Consider the following 27,403-nt stretch of genomic DNA (forward strand, 5'->3'; position numbering starts at 1 on the left):
GGCTTATCTTCTTGAGCATTCTCTTTCTCCTTTCCCGCGCATTCCTTCATTTTCCTGGAGAAAATGTGTGAAATTCCCTACCCTTTGTTTTAAACTTTTTTGTGTGAAGTTATTAGACTATGCGGACAACTATCATACGTTTACGATCCGTTTGGGTTTGCTACTCGTGGTGGTAACCATTGATTGCTGTGGAAGTGAAGGCGATGCTAATCAATGGTTTATAGTCACGTACGAGCATGGACAACCAACAACTAAAGCGAGCATATCTCATCATACTTACGGTAGTTTGTTTTTGTTCTGGACGCAAGTAGTTTAGGTGCTCCGAAACACGGCCGTATTTTGTTCGCCTCGCGGGTGGTGTTAAGACTCTTGTTGGTGCATTTGGCATGAATCACACATGTGTACTCTCCTGACGCTGTTTGGCACAAGTCCTGTCTGCGAAACTGGGATCGAATCAACTTTGCTTGGATTTTTGAGGACGTTGGGGTATACCTCCTGATGTTGCGGCTGCCCATAGAGCTACACCAAAAAGCTGCATTATTTATTTTTTAAGAAATTTGACCATGAGATGAAATTGCTGATACTCAAGGGGATATGGATTCCACCGATTAAACCATTCATATTTAGTTCAACAAGATGAGGACATGAATCGACCAAAAAAAATGGACATGAGCTTTTGTTCTTGGAGTAGAGGAGGACCGAGAAGATATGATGCAACACTGCAAGTGACGGTTTTATCTTTCTTTTTCCGGGGCTGTTATTGGCACGAGTAGTAAGAGGAAAGAGTGTATGGTTACTTTTATAAGTGTCAATAGTAATTCTCTTCTTTTCTGCCTTTTACTTGCATCAAGATAACCTCCGAAATAAGAGATCAAAGTGACGTTTATACATGCAAAGTTGTATTTTAATGAGGGTCCACATTATAAATCTTGCCCAAGGCCTAATCACCAGACCTTCAAATAATAAACCGTATATAAACTATGCTTTATGTGTAATTTTCGTTTTGACAAAGCAATACTCTGAACAATAACTTTATCATTTTACAGGCTGCTGGGTGCTGCGGTCATAATCGCCGGCCTATATCTTGTTGTATGGGGTAAAAGCGAAAGATTATGAGTCCGCGGACAAAACAATCGAAGATGAATTAACGCCAATGAAGCAAGCACGCGATGTAAAAGAAAATCTCAATCTTGAGGCCATCACAATCGCATCTTGCAAATGAAATGCGAGGAGAAATTGAAAAGAACAAATGATAAAAGGAGTCCAAAATGTATACATCTCTCACCCGAACGTAGCCTAAACAAATTTCACTGAGCAACGTGAACATTTGTGATCGGTTGGCAAAATTGGTCGCTAATTCAGGCACTGCTTGTGACTAGTGTATAATGGTCACGCCTAAGATCAATTTTCTTGTAGTGTTGTTTTTGGTGCCAAATTATCTTAAAATTTCATTTCCTTCAAGACTCTTACTAAATACAAACTACAACCCGTCATCGTATGTCCGACGACTAAAAACGGAGGTTCTATTCTGACATAAGTTTTGTCTTAAAGATTTACAAGAACACCTTGTCCTTCACATAACTATGCCGAGCCATTGCGTTAGTGATGAAGTCACCGTCAAATGAGTAACAATGTACAGCCAAAAAACGATTACTTGTATTCACAAAACAAAAGATGGTCCTGCCTCCGGACAAGCTTGCTTCATTTAAGCTGTTTCCCCTCTTCCTTGCCATATATACGCTGAAGTTCACGTGTTGCTGCCAGAAAGGATTCTGAAAAGGAGAAAGAGGAGCAAGCATGAGAAGACAGCGTTCGTAACATAAAGCGGGTATACCAGAAAGAAAATGGGAAATTTGGAGTGTCGAATGGTGTACGGACAAGTCAAGGGTCCAACAGTAATGAAGAGATCATGTGCATCACCTTTCCAAAGGCGAAAGGATTTCTGATTGATAGGCGAACCAGTAATAGTCTGAATAACTTCAAACAGCATATTCTGTGGTGTGCTCCTGAGCTCTTGAACGGTCCCATATATAGTTTTACCATTCTCAAAATATATGTGATTATTTGGGTGTTTCGTTTTGCAACCAGCATGACGCTCAAATTCATATGCATTGATTACCTGATAAGCATTGTTGAGTCCAATTGACATCAAACCGGGCTTCAATATGTTAAAAGCAAAAACTGAACAAACTCACCTTTGAGAAGTCGCACGACTGACAGCCACATAGATACCCACAACCTTTGATAACACCCTGCAGCTCCTTCTGAAATGCATATGAAGAACATATGTATCACCGAACATAATCTAATCTGAAAATGAAAGCATGAGTACTAGGATTTTACCTCCCGCGACCAGGCTGTATACTTTACAGGAACTCCATCCAGCATACCTGTTGACAGCAAACTTCGCACATTTGAAGGGAAGTTGTTCGGAGGAACCTTCTTAGACGTTTTCTGTTCAACTATCTTTTTCAGGACATTTTCGTTTCCAGCAGTTATATGAGGTACATTAACAAATGCACCGGAATTTGATTTGCCCAACTCTTTCTCATTCACGGTTTCTGTTTTCACAAAAGGTTGACCCATCAGAAGTTCATAACCAAAGACTGCAGAGGTATTCACATCATCATCATCACATCCGCCAAAGGATATGATAGTACCCTCTCGCTTATTATAAGAGTGCCCAACTGACAACATATTGTTGTCACCCTTGCTGTAGGCATGAGTCGCATGACCAACGGATATGGTACTCTCTTCCCCTTTATTGTAGAAATTATCTGTTGATATGGTATTTTCCTCTACCTTATAGGTTTGGCCGATAGAAATGATATTATTGTCACTCTTATTGCATGTCTGACCCATTAACAGGGTGTTATTGCTCTCCTTGTATGATTGACCAAACGATATGCTTTCATCCCCTTTGTTAAAGGGTTGCCCCATTGATATGAAGCTGTTATCTGCCCTGCTGTAGGTATCACTCATGGATATGAAGTTGTCATCCCCTTTCTTATAAATGGGACCCGTGGAAGCTGAGTTGTCTTTGGCCTTGTAAGATTGAGACGCCAACATGGCATCATTATCTGCCTGAATATACGTTTGTCCTATTGAAAAGGGCATGCCATTCTCAGAGTCCTTGACCTCACTAACTTTGACTTTTCTAAATCCACCGTAATTAGGACTGGATCTAGGATCTTCTAGTGTATTGGACATAGATAGACCAAATGAGGAGTCATTCCCAAATAGATCCTCATTAACTTTTCTAGCCAAATTCATCTTTTCCGTTCCAACAGACGGAATGTTCGTGTCATCAAATTTCACAGCCCGGTCTATTTCACAATCAAATAACCTTTCAGCAAATTGGCCAGAGAATGAGTGAAAACCAGGAACATTTCCCCACGGAGAAACATTTGCATTTAACATTCCCGAATACAGATTGTTGTTTGGAACTTCAACAACCTGTTTCTTGTTGGGGGATATCCCTACCTCAGGACCATCCATGAACCACTGATGAGAACGCTTAGGCTCAATTCGAGAAGAATTATCATACAGTGCCTCACCTTCGTTTAAACACCCAGTACCCTTTGCCATCCAAAGGCCGTGATTCTGAAAAGACTGTCACAAATACTACTCAGGAAGACGTCTTCACTGCATAACTAATTTATATATACGAAAATAAGAAAATTTAAAGCTCTATGGTGGTTGTAAATAAATAACAAGCTAAAACTAGAAACCTTAAATCGACAACGAAACACATCAATCAGTTATGAGAGCCAAAACTTCGAACACATTTGCATACGAAAACCTAACAACCGAACCAATAACAAAAAGATACAAACCAAGGCATCACCGAAACCACATTGCTAAAAACACATGAAAAAAGCCAATTTCGAAAGCAAAACACCATTAAAGAGACATGAAACTTGATTCAAACATACCATTTCTGCCGCTTCACTTCGAGCTCCACTCTGCCGAGGCTGTTGCACTTGCCGGGGACCTGGTTGCACAACTATTTACACTCCTATATACAAGTCTCCTTCCACCAACAACGCACATTGATAGTCCAATTTTGATAAATACCAAACTGCTCAAGCTCAAAACTTTAAGCACTTATCTGCCAGAGAAAATTAAACAAATAAATACATCAATAAACATAATTAATTAAAGTACTAAACAATGATGATCCACCAAAAATACATGAGTCATGCTTTGTCTGGCAACCGAGAAAATGTTGAAAAACGAAGCGAAAATCGAACTTGTCATGCAAAGAATACCACTTTCTGAAAATCCAGGATTGAAAATCACTTATTGAATAGCAGTGCAACCAAACAGGGACTTAATCAGCTAAATAGGAAGAGAGACTCTTAACCCTAAGACCCTACTCTGTAACGTATCATCAAAAGAAGCGGTATTTTCAATGCAAACCTGATTGTGGGATCCGTAGACGATGATCAATGAACTTTCCGGCGTCGGCCGGAAAACAAGCCGGATAATGTACGGACGGAGATCGTGGTGAGATCTGACAGTGTGAGAGCGACTTGGATTTTGAAGTCGAGCGAAAAAAGATATAAGATGATGTGGGTGCCCTGCACGTTCACTTTGCGTGGAAATTGCATCGCGGCCGTACACGTGGCATTGGGACTCGAACTGTTCTGAAACCGGTTGGACTGAGCTTCAGTTGGAGATCGGAAGTTGAAAGTGTTTGAACAAGAACAACTTATATTAAATGAGTACATCATCGTTCTCACCTCTTCTAGTCTTTTAGATTTTGTTTAGCAGCTCGGATTGTAATGATTATTTAAGTCGGATATGATAAATAGTTTTCATATAATATTGATTAAATTAATCAGATGTTTGGTGTTGTATCGGATTAATTTATTCATCGTATAACACGTCGGACTATAGTAATTTTTTTTAAATTCACACAATAATTATTAAAATGATAAAAAGGGAGAAAAACAAAGAAAAACAGAAAGAAAAAAAAAAGTAATTAAACAACATTAAATAAAAAAAAAGAAGGTGAAAAATCTAGGTCTCTTCCCAGTAGCTTTTTCTCAAGGTTCTAAAAGACGCTAGGCATTAGTCAGACGGCTGGTTGGGGCCTAGCGGGTAGGCGGGTGCCTAGGCAGACTAGGCGGATTTATGTAAATTTATTATATTTTGTGTAAATAAGTGCCAGTTTATACTTAAAATATAAACAATTTCATCATAAACTACAAAATAGAATGATATATATATATATATATATATATATTATGAAGTATTGGAATATAGTGAAAAATAGAGAACAAGCATATAATGTGTGTTCATTTAAGTCTACAACAAGTCTTTTACAATTTATTGAAGAAAAAAAATGCAAAATGAAAGTTATCTATTTTCTGTCTAAGTGAGCCACAACCTAGGTAGGTGCTTAGGCGGGTTTGGGCATGCTAGGTGGGTGCCTAGGTGGTCTAGGCGGGCGCCTCAGCAGGTCTAGACACCATTTCTTAATTTTCAAATGCCTAGGCATTAATCGGGGCAATGGCCAGCCGCCTAGCGCCGCATTTTTAGAACAGTGTTTTTTTCTTTCTTCACCATCTTCTTCACGCTTCAAATCCCACCCTCCCATATGATCCCACTTCCTCATTTCTTCAATCTCCCAGAACCCACATCAATTCACCAACCAAAACAACTACTAATTAAATTGAAAATCCAAATTGATGAAGAAAAGAAATCAATTCGCGACAAAGGTCCGAGTTAACCAGAGCCATCGGAGCTAAATCCAACATTGTCGGCAACGGAAGATCATTGAGCTGTTGAGTCTATTGTTGTTGACATTGATCGGGCTTCCTGATCTCAACTTCCTCTTCGTCCACATCGTCGTGCTTTGACGTCAACGATTGAAATGTGACAGAGCAGGAAGTGGTAGACGATATGGGAAATTGCTTGGCGACCAATTATAGAGGAATGGCGGTTGGGGTCGAGAACTCGTCGAGGAACTGCTCTTGAAGATGGAGATGATTCGCCAAGGAGCAGATGCGTGAAACCAAAGAGGAGAAGTGAGCGTGTTTTTGTTTAGCGCCCCCAACTAATAATACCGAGCTTTTGGGTTGTATTAATTGTCTGGTGTCAATCGTATTAAATTTCATGGATCATATAATTACGCGGGTTCTTATTTAGTACAATAGTGCACCAAACAATTGCTACCTTATTATTAATCCTATCTGACGCTTAATACGACGTGCCAAACTAGGCCTTCGTATTTTTTTTAATTGGGTCATTTATTAAACAACAGAGATAGTATAGAGGATAGCAAAAAACTATCCATACCCAAACGTGAATATTAGAAATTACAGTAACAATTTAAAAAAAAAGACATGTGACCTGATTAATATCACGAGACATACAATACAATAGAGATGCAAACATCAAATTTCTAGCTACAAGCAACTAAAAAGAGTTGGCATGCTAGGTGTTGAATACTAACGTGGGCATCGGTAAAAAAAAATCCTTTCGAAGAAAAACACAGAATTTCAGGATATTAAAAAAAAAAGAGCATTGCACATGTTACAACTCAAATCCATAAATTAAGTGAAGCAGATTAATAGTCCAATATGTGTAAGTTTATTTCATAACATTGTATTATTACCACAATACGCCATGGTAATAATACACGTGCCGTGTCACGAGGGTGGCTTGAGTCAGGGACATGTGTCCGTATCTTATTGGATTTATAAGCAAAAGGTTGTCCCACTTAAATTATATATAGTCGTTATATTTATTTAAATTTACTTTAATGGAAAAAAAACACTTTGTTGAGTAGTAGCATTATCACCATGCACCTTAAAATAGACATTGGAGCTTTGATTTGTTGGGACTTAGTTTTATGGCATTTGAATTAGTATTATCTGAAACTCTGTGGTTGATGCAATTGGAAGCATCTCCTCTATTCCTATAGGTAATTGTTGATGAATATCATCTTGACTTGGTTCTGCTTACTCTTTTTTTTTTTAGTCTAGAGATTCGAATTGATGAAGAGAACGTCCAACCTTAGTTGAAACATCAAACTCTACTTACTATATTAGGGTTTATGATTAAATCCATTTTTTTAGCTAGATTATTTCACAATATGTCTGTGATACTCCGTTAACTTTTTCAATTTCAACCAATAAAAATGTCTCCTCTTAAAGTGAAATATGTAAAGGGTGAGAAAACCACAACTTGGACTTGTCATCCAAAAGAATTAGATCTAGGAGAAACATTTTAACTAAGACAAGTGGTCCAGCAGAAGTATGGTAAAATTTCAAGTCAGGTTTGCTCTCTGTATTTGGGTTCGAGGCACAAAACTAGTAAAAATATGGATAATTTCCTGGTTGAGAATTTTGAGAGACGGGTTGTCATACCCTGATCTCGACATACGTCCAATATTGACACGTGACGTCACCAAAAAATCGTATCTAACATATCCCTCATTCGGGATATGGGCAAAGCACAACTCAAGAATCGAATCAAATCGCATAGTAATTTTTTGTATGTTTTATGGCTGCATCTAACAACCTCGTTAGACTGCCTACATACCCTAAACAGGGATTAAGCAATTCGTAGTTCGTCATTCACTACACTCGAACATTCATCACATAAACCACTATGTCCTAACATAATACCACGATTCAGGCATGCAACATCTCAAGGAACATTCGACGAAGCACAATAATATTCTCTAGTCATCTTGTCATTCACACACATATGCTTTCCAACACCATCCAATAATCACCCCAATCAATAACACATACAATACATCGAAATGCAGGGCTAGAACAATACAATTCAGCTGAAGCTTACACATCTGAAGCTATCTTAATCCAAACTCAATCTGAAGAATCAACAAAGCAATTAATCAGGTTCTGGACCTCTCAACGAAACCATAATACCAAACTGGATTTCAGACCTCTCAACGGAATCCAAGTGGATATGATTCCAGACCACTTAACGGAATCGTGAAGTACAATGGATATCGGACCACTTAACAAAATCCAAGCTAGATACGATTCCGGACCACTCAACGGAATCGCGGAGCATGAGGGATTCCGGACCTCTCAACGGAATCCAGACGGAGCAGGGAACCATGTGACTCAACAGAACCCCAGTTGAACTTAGTTTAGGATCCCTCAACGGAACTGAGCGGAAGTCCAAGAATATGAAAACAGCTCGAGGAAACAATACATGAACCAAGTACTCAAAATACAAAAGTTCAACGAAACAAGAAATGGAACAAAGCACAAGGTATGCAATTAGAACGGCTCAACGAAACGAGAAATAAAATAATGATATGATATGTGAAACAAGTCTTGAAGCAACAAACCCCATGACAATGGTTTCATGGTGTACTACTAGCCCTCACATTTCATCACATCAGGCCAAACATACAAATCAACCACACTCCATAACAAGTTAAATCATATAAAATCAACAAGCATAACACAGTGTGATGCCATCAGTACGTAAATCGAGGAAGACACATCATCATGCTTAGCCTAATAAGCTCTATGGAATCTTAGCAACACTCTAAGCTCAACGGCATGCTAGAAGAACTTGGGCTATTTGACTAAAAAGTCAACCGTCAATCAAGATCGAGGGTAAGGTCCACAACCCTAGTAACCTAATATGGAAGATCAACCTATCAAATACGTAGCTTCCCAAGAGTCTCCTTATGCTTCTAAAACAATATTCTAAAATTTCAGAACGATCCAACGATTGAATTTCCGCCAATTGTTAGAATTAGGTTGCTATCAACGTTTGGTTTTACAAACTTAGAAATTCAATTTGGGAACATCCATAGGTCGGATTCCCAATCTGTTAGTTCATATGGTCGTCAAGTATCATGTACTATAATGTATTAAGGTTTGGTGACGATCAAACGGTCGAATCGTCGGATCACATAATGATCAAGTGGCGTAATATTCAATACTAGATTCAAACTATTGAACCACATCAAATGGATATAAAAAATGAAATTAGAACATCAAGTTTAACTTATAAAGGCAACATCCGCCCACTGGCCAAGCGTTGTTGCGGGTGGCGGTTTCCGGCAAACAGAAACCTAATTTTCCGACTAACTCTAAAAATTCTCAAATTTTAAAAGAATGAAGATCTCAATGAGAGGAACAACTTTCGTACCAGGGCCAAAGTCCAATTCGACTAGGAAACACCTGAAAACCTCCTTGATCCACCGGAACCCTAGAAATGGGTGTGCTTCGATTCTCATTCCTCGGTGTTTTGCCACCCCTAAAACTGATTAGGCTTTGTTCAAGGGCTCAAGGGAGTCTAATGGTGGAGGAGATTGACGGGATTACATTAAAAAATGGCGGATCTCCGCCGATGAAGCCTTTAGATGTCCCGTCGCAAAATGCCACAAATTGGCCCAATTTCCATCCAATCTTGAATGAACAATGGTGGAGAAGAAGTGTGGTGGTGATTGCAAGTGATGGTTGGGTGCAATTCGTCTGAAAAATGGCTAGGAACCACTAGAATCTAACTGGGTCGAATGGGTTAAGTGTGTCGGTGTACAGGATGGGAAATTAGTTTCCTTCTCCTCTCCTAATTGGTCCTCCCTAGGGATGGGCAACGGTTATGGCGGACGGGTAACCGCAGGTATTTACCCATAACCGTTTATGTTCATACCTGCATAACCGTTTACCTGTTGGGTAATTGCATAAATGGCTATACCCATACCCATAACCGTTTATAAACGGTTAACCATACCCATAACTGTGTACCCATTTAACAATAACCGTTTACCCATTTAATCATAACCATTTATCCATTTTTGAACCCCGTTTATCCTTTTTTTTACCCATTTACCCATTTTCACCCGTCTACATGTTTTTTTTTTAACAACTTGAAAATTACAAAAGAAAAATTTGTCATAATTTTCGTTTTCTGACAATTAAACACCGTTATAGGTCCATTTTAGCATGCATTTCCCTATGTTAATCATTTAAGTCCTCATACAATTCTAATAATTGAAATAATAGTTTACGAACGATCTTTTTCTGCTACACCCAAACAAGTATTTAATTATAATGCATATGATGACAAAGTAAAGCTTCTAAAAACAAAAAGTAGTCATTATCTTGAATACGAGATAATTCAAAACTTTAAAATATTCCGAAACTAAACACTTTCGAACACTAATGATTTAGCACGTTCAATCACAAAGTCTCATCGACTTGTTGTCACCAAAAGAGACCTACAAAATAAATGTATAAATTGAATTAGTATCCCATTTAGGAACACCGACACCAATTAGCATGAATCCAACAAAGGTAAGTGATCACAGAAGGTTTACATTGTACACTCGGTTATTAGAAGGAAAAAAAAAAAAGCAAAAAAAAAAAAGCAAACAAAAGCGGAGTACCAAATCAATTGAGTTAGTATCACCATCCATCAATATGCATAAATAGAAGGTTTAAATTCCATGATTTTTCACACACCCATATGCATAAATTTAATTAGTATCACCAATAACTACAAAGTAAAAAACAAAAATAAATGGGTAAATGGATGCCCGTTATAACCGCGGGTAATACTCACAACCGCCCATTTAAATTTCACGGATAAACGGTTATACCCATAACCGTTTGTTCATTTAAACGATTACCCATAACCGTAACCATGAACTTTAAATAGGCGGGTAACCGCGGTTACCCAAACCCATGGGTATTTTGCCTGTCCCTAGTTCTCCCTCTCCTAATTGGTCCTTAGTTTCCTTTTAATTTGATTGGTCATTAGTTCCCCCTTCTGATTGGTTCCCTTAGCTTTCCTTTATGTGATTGGGCCGAATTCCCACTTGGTGGAAATTCTTTTAACTAAAGAATTAAGGTTTAAATAAAAAATTAGGAAAAACAACTTCGAACGTCTGTAAAATTTTCTTTATAATCCTCATTCGCACACGGCTCGAGCCTATGTGTTCGTGGTTTCGAAATCTATTCAAAAACATTAATTGTGACCTCGAAAGGTCAACAAATTTTAAAGATTAATTATGAAAATTCAAACTCAATAACTAAACGATTCAATTCCTAAAATTAACTAATAAAAATAATGTAAACGTGAAATCCAAATTTTAATGATGAGATACGTAATGAATAGTGAAACTCCGGGAATAGGATTTCACACGGGTTCTATTTGACTGAACAAAAGTGAGCTAAAATACCTTTAGCATCTTGTGCCCGGCTTGAAGTAGAAATCAAATTGATTCCACCAAACTTAGTATGTAAGGTGGATCAGGTTGATTTTTTTCAACTCATTTATATCTTCTAATCTTTTTTTTATTTTTTTTATTTTTATGGCTCGGTTATCCCACTTAGGGTTGGTTTGGTATTACTGTGCTTTGAAAAAAAGCTGCTTCTGTTGTGCTGTGAAAAAAAACGGCTGTGAAAAAAAGCCAGCAGAGTGTTTGGTAAACTTTTTTGTGAAAGTGCTTTTGGAAAAAAAAGCAGTCTGATAATGTTTGATAAACTTTTATGTAAAAAGGGTATAATACTAGATGTGCCATTAATTTAATTTTCTTAACCAATAAAGGTGAATTACTAAATATACTTTATTTGTAAAAGAAACATATTTATAAACTTTATCTTAAATATTAATTAGTATGGCAAACTACTTCAATTGAAATATTTTAGACTGAATAGTTAGAATTCATTAGTACAATATTGTTAATGTACTTAAAAGTAATCTAATTAGATGCATTCATCAAACTTGCCACTATTCTATTTCTTTATGCTTCTATCTCATGTGATCCTTCAACTTCATAATTTTGGTATTCTTCATCATCATCATCACTACTATCGCTCTCTTCACAATAGTCCCTAGGGTCATCAAAATGACGATCACGTTCAGAATACCTCCGTATGTAGTTATGAAGAGCCATTGTAGCAATGACAATCTTCACTTGCTTATTGAACGGGTAATTAGGCATATCCCTTAAAATTGCCCATCTTTTCTTCCATACGCCAAAAGTTCGTTCAATGATGCTCCTAAGAGAAGAATGCATGTGGTTGAATACCTCTTTATGACCCGTTGGTTCAGCACCCCTACGAAAGTCCGGGAGATGATATCTTTCACCTTTATATGGTCCCAAATAACCTCTCATTTGTGGGTATCCCGCATCCACCAAGTAATATTTTCCTGACAATTGAAAATTTTGTTTTGTATTGTAATAATTATACAAAGCAAGTATGTAAAATATTATAATAATACAAAGCAAGTATGAAGATTACCATTTGGAGGCTTAGAAAAGTTTAAATTTGGATTTCGTAGCACGGATGGAAAAACCCTTGTATCATGTGCAGTGCCTTCCCATCCGGCACAAGTAAATGTGAATTGCATGTCAAAATTACATGCAGCCATAACATTTTGAGTCGGTATTCCTTTCCTACCAATGTATGGAACTTGATCCGGAGGTGGTATTGAAGCCTCAACATGAACTCCATCTATGGTACCAATACAATCCTAAAAATAATAACATAGAAGAAAACCGTCAATCTACACTTCTAGTTTGCAAATAAGTTAGAAGACGAGTCAAATTTTACCTTAAAATAAGGCATGTATCTTGTATCTCTCCTTATTTCTTGGGGAATGCCATGAAACTCCGAATCCATCGGTTTGATAATATCTATTGCCATCTTACATACGATATCCAACATAGCACCAAAATATCTACTAACAGTCTCACCATAATGTTGAAATCTCTCTTGAGCTAATATATTTTTCACACCATGTCCCAACATATGCAAGAACATTCCTAATATTTCAATTGCACTCATTCTCCTTGAACCTTTCAATCCATAATTAGTTTGCAAGTCATTAGATAATCTATAAAAGACATCTTTGTTCATCCTAAACATTCTATAGCATCGCACATGATGTCCTTGTAGTACTTCCATCAACCAAATATTACCTGTTTGGGAAGAATTCATACACGGAGTTTTGTGGACATATTTTAAATAATATGTTTCAACAGCTTTCGCTATAGCACATATAATTAGACCATCCTCCAGATCCTCAACATCATCATCATCATAGGTGTTCATATTGAATATACACCTGTAACACAACACATAATTCAACATTCCACAAGTCATAATCCAACGATCACTAAGAAATCATAATCCGACATTCATGAATAATCCAACGTTTAATAAGAAATCATAATCCAACATTCAATAAACACAAAGTACAAGCAACATTCAATAAACACAAACCACACAGTCCTAATTCATAGTTTTAGCTCCTTATTGTTCTTTGTTGAACATATATTTCAACCAAGTTAGCTGCACTTCAGGATCTTTCATAGTGGCAAACATCTCTCGCTTCTCTGCACTACAAAATAAACATGTAGCAAACAACCATAGCTCGCTAGGTGGCTCACAACCAGGCAATTTTGCAACAGACGCTATCATTTCCGCAATACTACTGCCTAAATTTAGCGGCCTCATCAATGAGTTTGCAGAACTCCTACTTTCATAAACTTCAACAGGACGGTCAATTTAACCACAAAGTTTTGCAGCGCCTCCAATTTTTTTTCCTTTCTTATCAACCTTCTTTTGCAATTCTCCTTGGTTAACCGCTCTTTTTTTTCCCTTCCTAGTAGCTTGCCTTAGATCCTGCATAGTCTCACTTTCTTCCTCATCCTCTAAATCAATCTGTCCTATGGATTCCTCTCTTGTCTCTGGTGGTAGTACTCCAGATGAAGGTGCCCATGCATGTTCACCGGTAGCAACTGTGTTCGAGAACATCCTATCTAACTTTTCCTCCATCTCAGGACTAATGCCCTTTTTTCGCAATTTTCCATATTCTTTGTTTATCTACAAGTAAAGAAAGAATATAGTTAATACATATTGCATGATATCATAATACATATTAAAAGATAAAAACACAAACCTGAATTTTATTATTCCACCACTCCTCAGAGGCATCAACGGTACCCTTGTTCGAATTCCACCCTAGGCCAGTTTCTTTACCAACTAGCTCTTTCCATAACTTCCACTCATTTTTAAGTGCATCCCACTTATTTTTCAATTGCTTTCTTTCATAATCATGCCCTGTCTCTGCCTTGAAGTTAGCTCTAATATTTGCATATCCTTCTTTGTCAAAGTAAGTGCCCGGACGATGTCCGGCCTCAACCTCCTTGATGCATAGATCACAAAATATACATATATTGTGGGCATTCCATGTAGCAGTAGGATTTGACGAAGATGTTCCCTTATTTGCCATCTATACCAGCTAGTGATTTGTATTTATATATATATATATATATATATATATATATATATTAAAACAAGAACAAATAATATTGTAATATAACTTCATAGCTATTAACCAAGAACAAATAATATTGCCATCTTTATAGCTAATGCATAGTGGAACCTCCTGGGATGGACATTAATGTTTAGGGTCTTGTATTTATGTGGTAGTCTTGTTTCTACAATTTGAATAATCCCGGTGCAAGTGCTGATCTAGCTGTGGTTTTAATGCAAGAAGGATTAGCACATATTCTCCTTATTGGTAAAAGGTGTGCCTAACATCATTTGCAACATGATTCGTTTGAATGGTGATGAGTGATGGTGATGGTGGAGTATCCATGCAGACCCATTGCCCATCCCTAGGACCCTAGCCACATTACTCTCCCCCATTTTTCTGGTAGTTCTCTGCATTAGGATCTTGGTTATATCCTTGAAATGTGTGTTAGGAAAACTGCCTGACAGATTGGTTAAAATCTTCTGATTAACTTATTTTTGGACTTTCTTTATGAAATTGTGGTTTTGAAAATATCACTCATAGAAAGCTCCAAAGTCAAGATTAAGCATATGCAGTGTTATCCTATACTTATCATGCACCTAAAAAATTATGACCTTATGAGACTAATGTTCTTGCAACTATATCTATCAGTATGACAATTACTTGTTCACGACTAGAAACTTCAATTCCTCGCAAGCACGGACCTGGGATTGCAGGTTACGAGTCGGTATGTTTTCTTTTTTAGATTTTGTCTTTCCTGACATCAAGTTATCTGGCAAGAATGATGTTAAAAGAGTTTCTGTACTTATTGTATTACTAATATCTTTCTGTTTTTTATACGCTTTGAATAAGTTCTTTGAGAATGTATTACAGGTAATTTCAAGTTGAGTTTTACTCGGAAGCTCCTCACACTGTCAAACATAGCTTGCATCTAATGATACAGCTTTGTATATCGATAGGCATTCTTGAAGCACGTTGATTTCAGTGTTGTTCGCTGTGCTGTGATTGCAAGTCCAGGTTTCACAAAGGTGTGATATGACTCTGAGCTTTTGAAACTCATTAGTGTGACATTGCGAATCGCCTTCAAGCGTTATTTTTACTAGTGGACTATTTTTAGCACTACAGATAGAGATTTCTTCTTAAATTGGTTACTTGTGGAATCAGTCTTTACCTGGTTTTATGAACTGACTACATATAAAGCGTAATACAATTTGTTTGATACTAATCTGTATTCTTATCTGCTTCAGGATCAGACAATAGTTCAACAGTTTTCACTATAAACTAGATTATAAGTATGTTAAATTTATCTTCTTTAATATTAGAAAGATTTATACGACATTTATAGCATTATACAGTTTTTGACATCTATTCATATGTAAGCTAATCAAATGGGGCACGCTTGCTTTTAAGCAGCCCTAAAATGGAAATACAACTTCACATGCCAAATTGTGAACTATCATATTAGTCCCTTCCAGCAAAATGGAAATACAACCCAGCAAACTGGAAATACAACTTCACTAGCAAAATGTCACCCCAACCCAGTAAACTTCTTCTGGAAGACTTAAATGTCAAAAGACAGAGCCTTAGTTGTGAAATCAGTTGAAGGATCAGTTCACCTTACTAAACAAGGTTCATACGAGATGATCACATTCTACTCATTGAAAACTTCTAAAAAGTACAAGGTATTGTTTTCTCATCCATGAATTTGGCAAGTATTTAGACACACTCTTAGGACATAATTATAATGTTCTTTCCTATTATTACATCATTCTTCTATTTACTATGATGACAAATAACATAGCAACAAATAAAGATGGTCATAGCTTCATACAGATCTTTTTAGGCTTCTTATTTCACATATCTCAACATCTTGGACGGATAAACTGAAACTAAAACCAACAACATATAGAATTTATAGATTCAAGATAAGGAAACCCATTTATATGTGGCATTCAAATGGATGAAAATCAACAATATGACGGAGCCTTTACACAGAATGGATGTTGTTAACGTCTTTATAGCAGAGTACAATTTTGTCTGTGGAGTCTGGAGAATGCAAAATGAAGTTTCCTAGGAAGAGATGCACACAGTTGAAAACAAGTTCCTAAATGGGGACTAATAATGAGGCAAAGCAGATTCTGCAAGCTCGTTATTACTGAAACCTAAGTGTATAAATGCGACAAATTTATTGAGCATTGACATCTAAACTTTGTAGTGTATCTCTAAAAGGTGTATTGAAATCGAAGGTGTATATATCTAAAGGGCAAACTCAACATTCTGTAATTTTTTTTCCATGGGAAAACCAAATGTCTCCTTGGATTATGCAGAAATCTAGCAACTTTTAATTTGGTACTAATAGTTTTTTACAGCATAAAATAAATTTGTTGCCTTCTTTATCTTGTGGATCTTCATTCGTTTTTCATTTGCCAAATTTAACACAGTTCTATTTTCACTTACTGGTTTACAATCATTTTACACAACTTTTTTCACGTTTACAAGTATCAAAATCTATGCTCGTGTGATGAATCATATGATTTAACCCTAAAGGATCTCACGGGTGATCATTTAGCATCTACTGACTCTGGTGAACCTCCTTGTTTTTCTCAGGTTGTCAAGCGTTTCACACAAACAAAGCAACACCATCGTTGCCAATCAAACCCTAACAACTGAAATTGCTTCATGGATCTCATGATAATAACCTTAATTCAAACCCCAAAACTGAAATTTAGAGAATTAATTCAAACCCCAAAATTGAAAATCAGAACATAACCCCAAAACTGAAAATTAGAACATTAATTCAAACACCAAACCCTGTTTCAGAAAGAGTTATGTTTACCTAATCAATGAGATCGAGCTCGTTTGTTGGTTGCCACACAAAACCTTGTTTCAGAAAACCCCAAAACATGGGTTCATCATCAGAGAGCAGCCAAACCCTAACCTAAAAATTAAATTAATTAGTTATAGCAAAAATTGAAAGCAAGTCAAGTAGCTGGTACCTAGAACGCGACGGCGGTATGGCGTTGAGAGTGACAGAGAGAAACGAAAAGAAGGAGGAGGAAGAGGTGTAGCGGCGGGAGGGAAGAGGGGTTCTTTGAACGGCACAGGGTAGAAGTTTTTTGCGAGAGAGAAAGAGGGAGTGCAGAGTGTAGGATCGGGAGAAGGAGAAAGAAGAAAGGAGGGGGCAGTTTTGGTAAATTGAAAAAATTCATTAAGTGGGTACTGTAGCTCCGTGTTTTGGAAAAATAAGCGGCTTCTTGGAAGCTACAAAATGCAGCTTCTACTTTTTGGCTTTTTTTCATGTGAAACTTTGAAAAAAAGCTGTTTTGGGATGTTTACCAAACACCAGAATCCTTACCAGCTTTTTTTCATCCTAGCTTTTTTTTTAATCACCTCAATCCCAAACTGCACCTTAGCCAAGCCATTTCCTTTTATGCTACGCTACTAAGTTGGGCAAAACCAATAAAATAAAGAAAAGCAACAAATCTATTCACTGAGAGAGAGGGATTTGAACCCTCAATAGTTCTTTGTTTCGAACTATACTGGTTTTCAAGACCGGAGCTGTCACATCCCGGCCCGGGCCCCCACCACATCCCGGGCTCGACTCTACCGTAGCATGATATTGTCCGCTTTGGGCCCCGACCATGCCCTCACAGTTTTGTTTCTGGGAACTCACACGATAACTTCCCAGTGGGTCACCCATCCTGGGATTGCTCTCGTGCAAACTCGCTTAACTTCGGAGTTCCTACGGAATCCAAAGCCAGTGAGCTCCCAAAAGGCCTCGTACTAGGTAGAGATGAGAATATACATATAAGGCTTACAGGATCCTCACCCCTCTTAGAGGCCCGACGTCCTCATCAGCACACTTCCGAGCAGGGATTGGCTTTGATACCAAATTGTCACATCCTGGCCCGGGCCCCCACCACATCCTGGGCTCAACTCCACCGATATTGTCTACTTTGGGCCTCGACCACGTCCTCACGGTTTTGTTTCTGGAAACTCACACGAGAACTTCCCAATGGGTCACCCATCCTGGGATTACTCTCGCGCGAACTTCCTCAACTTCAGAGTTCCTACGGAACCCGAAGCCAGTGAGCTCCCAAAAGACCTCCTGCTAGGTAGAGATGAGAATATACATATAAGGCTTACAGGATCCACACCCATGGACGATGTGAGATCTTACAGGAGCTATCAACCACTTAGCCATCTTTTTGAAATATCATTTCTATTTTATTTTTATTCCACCCCATATACACACAGACATGTGAATTGATACCATTACAATCTATAGAAAGATATCGGATGTGAATCTATAGGTCTATCTATTATATTTATAAATATATATATGTAGGGAATTGTTATTTGCACTCCAAAAATCTCATTCTACACTCCAAACTTTCTATATTAGGAAAGAAAAATACACTTGTAAGGAGTGTAGAATAAGATTTTTGGAGTGCCAATAACACTTATATATATATATATATATATATATATATATATAACATAGATGCATGATCCAGCAAGCATGCCCCTTTGTAAAATTTGTAAAGTAATAAAAAAAATAAAAATAAAAAAGAATTCATGGTAAAATCCTTACATGATGCTTTTTTTTTTTTTTTTTTTTTAACGTTTTAGCTGATCAAGGGATCAAATGGTATAACTCTTTTGTTGGTAGATTGGAGGATTAGAAACTGGAAATTAGTCAGACTCTTTGGAGTGTTTGGGGAAAAAGTGGGGGAAGCCTTTTTTTTCTTTTCTGTTTTCAATATATTTAAAGGAAAACTGTATTTTAAAAGGGTATGGCCCAAAGTATAATGGACTTGCTAACAAAATTGGGTGAAAAAATTTGGTTCAAAGTGTTTCCATTTGTGTTTTAGTGGGCATTTGTCTTGTTCTCTTCCATATGCTATTGGGTGTGCTAGTATTGAAAGTGATTCACTTGAAATTATAGCACGAGACAATGTTATGTGTCAACATAAGAGAAATTTTATGAGTTACTTTTAACAAACGTGGAGTTTTCTCATAGTCTTTTGTCATGCGCACGGAGATCCGAATTTGAAGTCATAGTGGTACAATGTTTTCTTGATAAAGCAGATTGTGGTGTTTGTCAACTTGGATAGGGATATAGCTACAAGTTGATGAATTCAAATACGGCTGGACTAACACTACTTTTATTCTGTTGTTGACATAGTCAGTAATTACTTTATAATTAAAACATATATAACTTCAAATCAATTTTTAACATGTTTTGAAATTTAGGATTTTCACTTCAGTGAATAAGGATTGCATTTGTTTCATTCCTGGGGTTTGCCAAACATTGGATGGGAATTGATTTCAATCTTGTTCCAGACGCTGGAATCAAAATTTCAAAACCATTTCATTTATTATTTAATGTTGCAAGTTTACTCAAATTATAACTCGTGACAAAAAGCTAGTTTAACTTTGGGAGGTATATAATGTTAATAAATATACGTATTTAAATGAATCCGTAACGGCGTTGTCGGTGCCGTAAGACCATCTTTATACTTGGTTGGAAATATAAAAGAATTTCATTAGTAAATTGTAAAAGCAAACGAAAGCCACCATCTCCCCCAGTTCCCTTAACAGAAAACTTTCAATCAAAACTGTCCTTTTTTTCTACACATTTCAACTTTTTAATCAACCTCTCTCTGTGTCCCCTCTCCCCCTAACTTAATCTCAAACAAAGATATATTCTTCTGCCAAAAGCTGATCAACCATTTACAATTCAACTTTTCACAGAAGCTGCTTTCACTCTCCATCCCAACTTTCCCAGTCCCAGCAGCTTATATGTTTCTGTTTCACTTCTCTGCTCCACCAACGACACCATTTCATCATCATCATGCCTTCAAAAATTTAAGCACGCCTTTGAGAGGTTAAAATTTTAGTCCCAACAACTGTCAAAAAAAGCCAGGGACACCAGCTTCTGATTTTGTCAGTCGGTCAAAACCAAACCAATTTACACAGCACTTAGCTGTAAATTTGTACATTGGCTGGCTGCTTCAGCTTTTGGTCTTCAAAAATGTGGGCTGTGTTCGACAGTAATTAAATCAGAACCTTGAGGTGGTGTCTAAGCAGCTTTTGGTTCCGTGAGCAGCAAAAGCTCTTCCGCCTGCACTTTGGCTGATGACTTGAGCATGCAAGAGTTGAGCTTTTTCTTGGCAGCCAAGTCTAACTGGACTGAAAACAGCGAAGAAACCGGTCTGTGGTCTGAGAATTTCGATTCCCCTCTCACATAAGACATTTGTTTAAGCCCTTCCCCCTTCCATAAAATCCTGTCACACCTGCCATATATATCAAACCACATTAGTCTCTTTTCCGAACTAAAGTAACATCGATGAAAACTATTTGAACCACATTTACTGAATATAAATGCATCTACGACAAACATAAACTCAGCCTATGAAAGCGAGAAACTAGAACAATGCAGATGTTATACCTTAAACAAATGTAAACAGCGGAAATAGATATTTGAACTCGGGTGCATAATAAAGAGCATCGTTGCTCACCAATGTGGCTATGCCCACGCCCGCAGGACCGCAGTAGCAAAGGTTTAAACACAAGCAACTTGTTTTAAATATGATAATACAGACATGACAGTCTGTACATGTCACATGTTCATTTTTTTAAAATTAGATGAAGGAAAGAGTTCTTTGTTTCCCCTGCCAACTCCTAAATTAAACCATCAATTAACGTAAAACATAAATGATGACCAAAAAATAATATTTTGATTTCATGTGGACAAAAATAATAATTATGGTCCCTGCTTTATGATGCTTAAATAGTTAAATCCCACCACCCACAACACCAATTAAAAAAGATTAGTGTAGCAAGTAAAAGTTAAGCTTTATTTGGATTAATTCAGTTTAATAAAAAACGTGAAAAAGGTCGGTACTAATTACAAACAATTTGAAAAATATTTTAAACAAATCCGGAACTGCAGCCTGGAGTCAACACAGATTCAATAAAGTTGACAGGTCGGTTATTGGAGTAGGAGGACGATTACCCTAATTGAATATGGAGGCTTGATAAAGTTGATTGTCCTTAACTAGCAACAGTTTGGGTCCACCTCAACGCGAAGTCTAGAAAATTTTTTTAACGATGAGACGCTATTACCTGATGTACTACATTTACTGACCACATTGCTAATCAATGATAATATCTCTAATATAGGTTAAAACAGGTCTCACCGTATGTAATTAAAAATTCATAATGAAGATTACGAAACATATAATTACATTATGTCTGTGTAATGATGGTGATCACTAGTTGTTCCTCATTTCAATAAACTCGATGAATGCGTGATGAAATTTGATGCAATTATTCATAAGCACATAGGGAAACTGATTGGAATCTTACCAGGCTGGAGTGCGTCTCTTATCTCTAGATTTAGAACTTTGGGCAACATAATGATCAGAATTAGCTAGGTATTTGTAGGTTGGAGCAAAATATATCCTCCCTTCCTCCCACCCTTTAAAAACTCGACCTGCTTGTTGTTCTATCCTTAGCTGCCAAGAAACAACAAATCCGAGCGTAAGATGCGAAATACCAAAGACACCATTTCGATTCGGGCCAGTACACCTATTCCCCCTATGTTTGGGGGAAAAACAGTTCTTACATCAGTATCTTACCTGATCTTTCTGTAGAAGTGCCTGCCAATCATGCTTCTTTAACAGTTCATCTGTGTCGCCGCAGCAAGCAGCTGCTAGCCGATAATTTAAATCCCCGAGCCAAATAACCTTGCTGCATTAGATTAAAAACAGGCAAAATTGTCTTAATTGTAGGATTAAAACAACCATAATGTATAGTGTGTACTTAATGGCAATTAAATGAACAAAAATAAGAGAGGTTTAGTTTCAATGACTTACTCATGGTCTAAAATGCTATTGGGAGGAAGCCGTTGTCCCTTTGTTCTACATGAATGAGAAAATCTTGTTTTCTTTAAGATTTCCATGACATCTGAGTTCCTTCTCATCTCATCCCCTTCTTTCTCCCCAGAGGTTAAATGTGCACACACAAAACAAAACGTTGTTCCGTGCAATGTCATGCTGATTGATATTGAACCCTGTCGCATGAAAAATCATATAGCTTAGAGCAACCATCTAAACAACAACGTCATCATACAAATAGTTTTATTCTCGTGTGGTATAAATTTTATGTTTTGAAATTTAAAGTAACTAACCTTGTTTCCAAGGTATCCCATTAAGCCTCTACCAACACACGAGACCTTCTTGTTGCTAATGTGTCTACAAAGATCCGCACGAACCCACACGCACATGAAAATTCCAACCATCTGCTTGCTTGCTGATAGGCAGTAACGATTTCCTTCCGTTGGACTATTGCCTTTGCACTGACACATCACTGGCGAGGTTGGTGAGTTTTCTCCACTTGAAGTCGACGCCGGATTCAAATTGAGAAGTCTCTCAAAATCTGCACTGCTAAGCTCATCTTCTAAAGAAAGCAAGTCGGAGAAGCTGAGCCTAGGCTTGCCTTGCTTGTCAAGCTGTCCAGGGTCATTCTTGCTCAGTGCCTCGCGAATCAGGGACAGCCACTTGGCAGCTGGGCCCTTATCTTCCGTGCCCAATACATTCCCGGCGTTCAAAGGGACAATTTCCTGGAACCTAATTAAGAAAAAAGTTCCAAATTCAAATAAATTTCAAGTAACTTGATGAAAGCATGACAAATGGAAGTTCTCTTGCCAGATAACTTTTACATAAAACATTGTCAGATTGTTAATCTGAATCACTAGTTAATCAACTTATGATGACATAACCTGTTAGACTGTTTGACAAGAAAATCACTAATCAACTAACTTATACTTTACCAACATAACACGTTAGACTGTTTGATAATAAAATATTACCAGTATCCTTTTACATAATTAAAACGTGCATACAGAACAAACATCGAATTAAACAAGAACCCTAATATAAAGGGAATATTGGATTGGATCTAATAAAGTGTAAATTATAGGTTGGACAACCACTCATTGGCACAAAGTCTTCTTTTCGATGTTTAGACTACTACCATTTTCAAGACAAAGCAAAAAACAAGAAAGGAGTCAAACTTGGTATGCAAATTCCTGGAGAGAGAGAGAGAGAGAGAGAGAGAGAGAGAGAGAGAGAGAGAGAAGAAAGGAGAGAGAAGGAGAGAGAGAGATGCAAAGCAAAGACCGTTACCCAAGAACATAGACGTCTGCAGGAGTAGGAGATTTCAGCCATTCCCTCAAGTTCAAGTCGTCCTGGGGTGATTTGCCTCCAACATTCCATGTCCCTACGAACATCCTAAACATAGACAAAACGACTTCGTTTAGAAAAACTTGTGTGAAAAGAAGCATTGTTTCAAAGGCCAAGACCTAGTCAGATTATTCTCAAGAAAATTACCCAAAATTGAATCATACATTAGTAAAGTCAAAATCACACAACACAATATAAGAAAAGTTACGGCCGCGTATTTATTGAACTAAATACGCAAATCCGGCTACAATAGAAACACATGAAAGTACGGCTCATTGAATAACACTAAGTAACACATACAACGGTGCGCTAATTATTTGTAGGTATTCGCACTTAACAGGTAATTATGCCCTATAAACATCGCTTACACAATCGTGATATAGACTTACTTGAGATTGAGATCATCAGTGACAGTCGCCGGCTCCATTCCACAACTTTGTCTCTGGGTTCTTTCCCCCATCAACTTGCATCCATCTTGAAAAAATAAACACAAAATAAAATAAAATTAATACCCAAAACTGAAAAAAGCTCAAGTACTTGAGAAAGAACATAGCAAAGGACACCTATGTTACTGTAGCACAATAGCTCAGGTTCATAAGCCTAACATCCTCCCCGTCCACGTGGCACAACCAGAATAACCTCTGAGGGTTTTTCAATGTGTCTAAAATACAAAAATATCACGGTAAAATTGGTTGGAAGGTTTTTTTTTTTTTAAATATCCAACCACTTTATTACGACAACCTAATTCGCATTTCCAATAAATTAAAACAATCCTCGCACTAAACCATCCCAAGGGGGACCCATCTAGAATCAAGGGAGCCCATCGTGACCCAGTTCTTGTGTAATCAAAATTAAAAACAAAAGCCGTGGATCGGACGGCTCAGAGTATATCAGAGCGCCCGTTCCAGCTGGAGGATAAAGAGCCAAAGGTGAACCAAGTACGAGTACAGTGCAGCTGCATGGTAATATTACCTGAAAAATCGTCCGGTACGACGACGTAGTGGTCTTCGTCCGAGCAGCTCTTCCTTCTCCCAGTCTCATCTGACACAGCAAACAAGCAAACAAACAACTTCAGATTGGAATCGCCGAAACACCGAACGCATCCGATACGAAACGATACACCGCGAAAAATTAATAAACCGGAAAAAACCCGAAATCTTACATTTCGGAGAGTAATCGGAATGAAACTCATCCCCCTTGATTGGTATGTTGAGCCATTTCCTCGCCACCACTTTCGGCCACGAAGGCTGTAGCCAAACAGTTCGGATATTGGATTTAATTTCTGTTTCGGTTTCGAGAACCCGATCTATTACAAATTTACGATAAACGAAAATTTAATGGCCAAAAGATGAATTGGGTACCTTGGATATCTTCCCACCGTTGGTCCTCATTGCTCCGCCGTCCGATCACCGGACCGAAATCCAGTCCACAACTCTAAAATCTGAACGGAGAGGAAGGCGAGTGTAGTAGGTGGGTTAAGATAAATCCAATCTAAAAACACATTAATAATTACTTAATTAAGAAAAAAAAAATATGACTAGAGAAGTGAAAGTCGTCAAGAAAAACAAAATGGGTGCTGAATCAAAGGAAAAAAAATATTTTTTATTTTTTATTTTTTACGGCAAGAGAAAAAAGAAAGCGAAAACGGAGATTAAATCAGTGTCAACTGGAGCATTCAACCGAAAATAAGAAACCCAGTTGCAGGAAATATGGAGACAGCTTCGGAATCAACGTAAGCTTGAAGAAATTAAATTAAAATTAAAAAAATTACAATATTTGGAGAAAATGGTTTTTGGGCTAATTAATAAATAAGAGGGGGAGAGAGAGAGAGAGAGAGAGTAGGCCAGGTTCATCCTTTTGGGAGGAGGAATATTTCTTTACAAGCAAGGGAGGTAGCCTTTACAGAGAGGGAGGCCTTAAACAAAAACAAGAATAGTGACCAAAAGGGTTGGCCCTTTTGGGTTTGAGATCTTTAGCAACGGATCAAATCTAAATAAATATGTCACAAAAGATTCTATTTTGTCAAAGTTTGGAGCTGGGTTTTACATTAAAAAAAAAAAGATTTGGACTTTGAGAACCAAAATATGGAAGAATGATGAGAAATGATCGGGACCGGAATCTTTTGTTTATCTGGGAAATTTGGGATATGGGTTTTGTAAATATGGGGAACGAGTCACCAGATCTTGGTGATTTGAGATAAACAGAGATTCACAGAAATAGTGGGACAATGAAACAGAGAGATAGAGAGAGCGGAGAGAGATACATAAGAACTGTGGGACGTACTGTCAATCGCATTGCTGATAAAAAATGGATTTACGTCACAAATCAATGACTAAAACAAGCAAAACACAACAATTACAGAAAATTAAAAATTTGGGTGTTTTGGGGTTTTGGTTTTACTGGGGAAATAGAATGCTTACAGGAATGAATCCAAAGGAGATGATGGCAAAATTGAGGGAGGTTGAAAACTTGAAAGGAGAGCCCTAATTCTTTTGTGGAGCTTTCGTTGTTGATCAGGCAAAGAAGGTTGAGAGACAAGTCAGAGAAGCCGAGGCCTGATGTGTTGCTTGTTTTGGTTGGCTTGGAGGAGGAGAGATGAAAGAATGCAGAGGAATTTGTGGGCGTTTCCTCGTAAAAGCAAAATGGCAACACTATGGCTTCTCAAATTTATAGACATCAAGATGCTTTCCTCGTAAAAATAAAAAGGAGAGAGAGAGAGAGAGAGAGAGAGGGAAAAGGTGCTCGCAAAGAAGTGTGAGGGAGTGAGACTAGACGAAGGTCTTCAACGTTGAAGTCCAACTTTTAAAAAGCACACACATTCCATTATGGGTATTTTAGTCATTTTGTTAAAACATGAGGAGTGCAATTATTATGTTTAGTTAATACTTTACTACCGACTTAGTACGGTATTACTATTCATTTATAAGTGAAATGTTTTAAGAGCATTTCTAATGAAGATCTCTACTCAAGGACTCACACGATCACTTTTGATGACTTATTTAGGAGTTTTAAAGGAATATTCGAGTCCTTAAAAGAATAGTGTATAATGAAAATTTCTTATAAAATAATCCCTAAATATAGAGATTAAAATATTAAAAAATTATTATTCATTTCATTGAAATATTGTAACCATTGATAAAAATAAAATTACTATCTTTATCATTGATTTTTCAAGAATTGAAAAAAAAAGAAAAAAAAAGGGAAATGAGAAGTTGCCTTGTTAAAAAAAATAGGAAAAAAAGCATAAAGAGCAGCATCATTTCCCATTCAAAATTAATATAGAGTTTCCTATTTGAGTCTCTATATATAGTTCTCATATTTGATAATTTTTGAGGTATCTGATGAGCCTTCTATGTATTAAAATACTTTCAAAACTTCAATTTTGACTCATTAGAAGTCATTTGTCCTTATATTTAGGGACTGCATTTAAGGCCTCAATTGGAGATGCTCTAAATTTGCTAAAAGCGAGTTTTAACTAGCTTATTGTTAGTCTATTGTGAGGCTACACCCACTCCATCCCTGTAGATAATATCGTTAGTTAAAAAAAAAAAATTCTTGGGTACCGACTAAGATCATCTACAGAGCTTTGCCTGCAGACCCAATGAATCCATCAATACTGGTCATTAAATTTAATCGTGCGGCCATAAAACCAGAGGGAAAAGGTGCAGGCGATGGGAGACGAAGGAGGAGGGGATGGGGGTGAGATGACCAGAGGGGATTGGGGTGTGAAGATGGCAGTCCTAATGGTGGGAGAGGAAGGAGGAGTGGATTGGGTGGAATGACAACAATCATGGAGGTGGGTGAGTGGTGAGTGGTGAAGTTGTGAAAGTGAATGAGAAAGATTGAGGAAGCCCAATTTGGCCGTCGAACTCCTTGCC

General features: G+C 37.4%; 4 protein-coding genes across 5 annotated transcripts; all 4 read right to left on the minus strand.

The window, feature by feature from the left end:
- Positions 1 to 1,421: 1,421 nt before the first annotated feature.
- LOC137745487 (uncharacterized) lies at positions 1,422 to 4,782 on the minus strand. 2 transcript variants are annotated; one of them, XM_068485443.2, is made up of 6 exons: positions 4,423 to 4,782; positions 3,936 to 4,111; positions 2,344 to 3,612; positions 2,196 to 2,264; positions 1,921 to 2,119; positions 1,422 to 1,772 (listed from the first exon to the last, which is right to left on the minus strand). In XM_068485443.2, the coding sequence occupies exons 2-6, from the start codon at positions 3,936 to 3,938 to the stop codon at positions 1,702 to 1,704; spliced, it is 1,611 nt and encodes a 536-aa protein (XP_068341544.1). In that variant the 5' UTR covers positions 3,939 to 4,111; positions 4,423 to 4,782; the 3' UTR covers positions 1,422 to 1,701. The 2 variants fall into 2 exon arrangements, with proteins under 2 accessions (XP_068341544.1, XP_068341546.1); XM_068485445.2 differs by having other exon boundaries at positions 2,344 to 3,653; positions 4,423 to 4,771.
- A 6,859-nt stretch (positions 4,783 to 11,641) lies between these two features.
- Positions 11,642 to 13,118, minus strand: LOC148692291 (uncharacterized). The gene is made up of 3 exons (XM_088681059.1): positions 12,567 to 13,118; positions 12,255 to 12,486; positions 11,642 to 12,162 (listed from the first exon to the last, which is right to left on the minus strand). The coding sequence occupies exons 1-3, from the start codon at positions 13,116 to 13,118 to the stop codon at positions 11,753 to 11,755; spliced, it is 1,194 nt and encodes a 397-aa protein (XP_088537185.1). The 3' UTR covers positions 11,642 to 11,752.
- A 12-nt stretch (positions 13,119 to 13,130) lies between these two features.
- LOC137735910 (L10-interacting MYB domain-containing protein) lies at positions 13,131 to 14,955 on the minus strand. Its single transcript, XM_068475261.2, has 2 exons — positions 13,918 to 14,955; positions 13,131 to 13,841 (listed from the first exon to the last, which is right to left on the minus strand). The coding sequence occupies exons 1-2, from the start codon at positions 14,248 to 14,250 to the stop codon at positions 13,524 to 13,526; spliced, it is 651 nt and encodes a 216-aa protein (XP_068331362.2). The 5' UTR covers positions 14,251 to 14,955; the 3' UTR covers positions 13,131 to 13,523.
- Positions 14,956 to 19,801: 4,846 nt separating this feature from the next.
- On the minus strand, positions 19,802 to 26,299 carry LOC137745361 (type I inositol polyphosphate 5-phosphatase 8). The gene is made up of 11 exons (XM_068485305.2): positions 25,946 to 26,299; positions 24,887 to 24,966; positions 24,688 to 24,772; positions 24,498 to 24,566; positions 23,915 to 23,999; positions 23,469 to 23,573; positions 22,472 to 22,910; positions 22,158 to 22,354; positions 21,921 to 22,032; positions 21,649 to 21,797; positions 19,802 to 20,573 (listed from the first exon to the last, which is right to left on the minus strand). Exons 2-11 carry the CDS (start codon positions 24,914 to 24,916, stop codon positions 20,360 to 20,362), a joined length of 1,485 nt encoding a protein of 494 aa, XP_068341406.2. The 5' UTR covers positions 24,917 to 24,966; positions 25,946 to 26,299; the 3' UTR covers positions 19,802 to 20,359.
- Between the last annotated feature and the right edge of the window lie 1,104 nt (positions 26,300 to 27,403).

The sequence above is a fragment of the Pyrus communis genome, chromosome 12, assembly GCF_041283825.1.
Source record: "Pyrus communis isolate YQ-2024b chromosome 12, ASM4128382v1, whole genome shotgun sequence".
NCBI classification, from domain to species: domain Eukaryota; kingdom Viridiplantae; phylum Streptophyta; class Magnoliopsida; order Rosales; family Rosaceae; genus Pyrus; species Pyrus communis.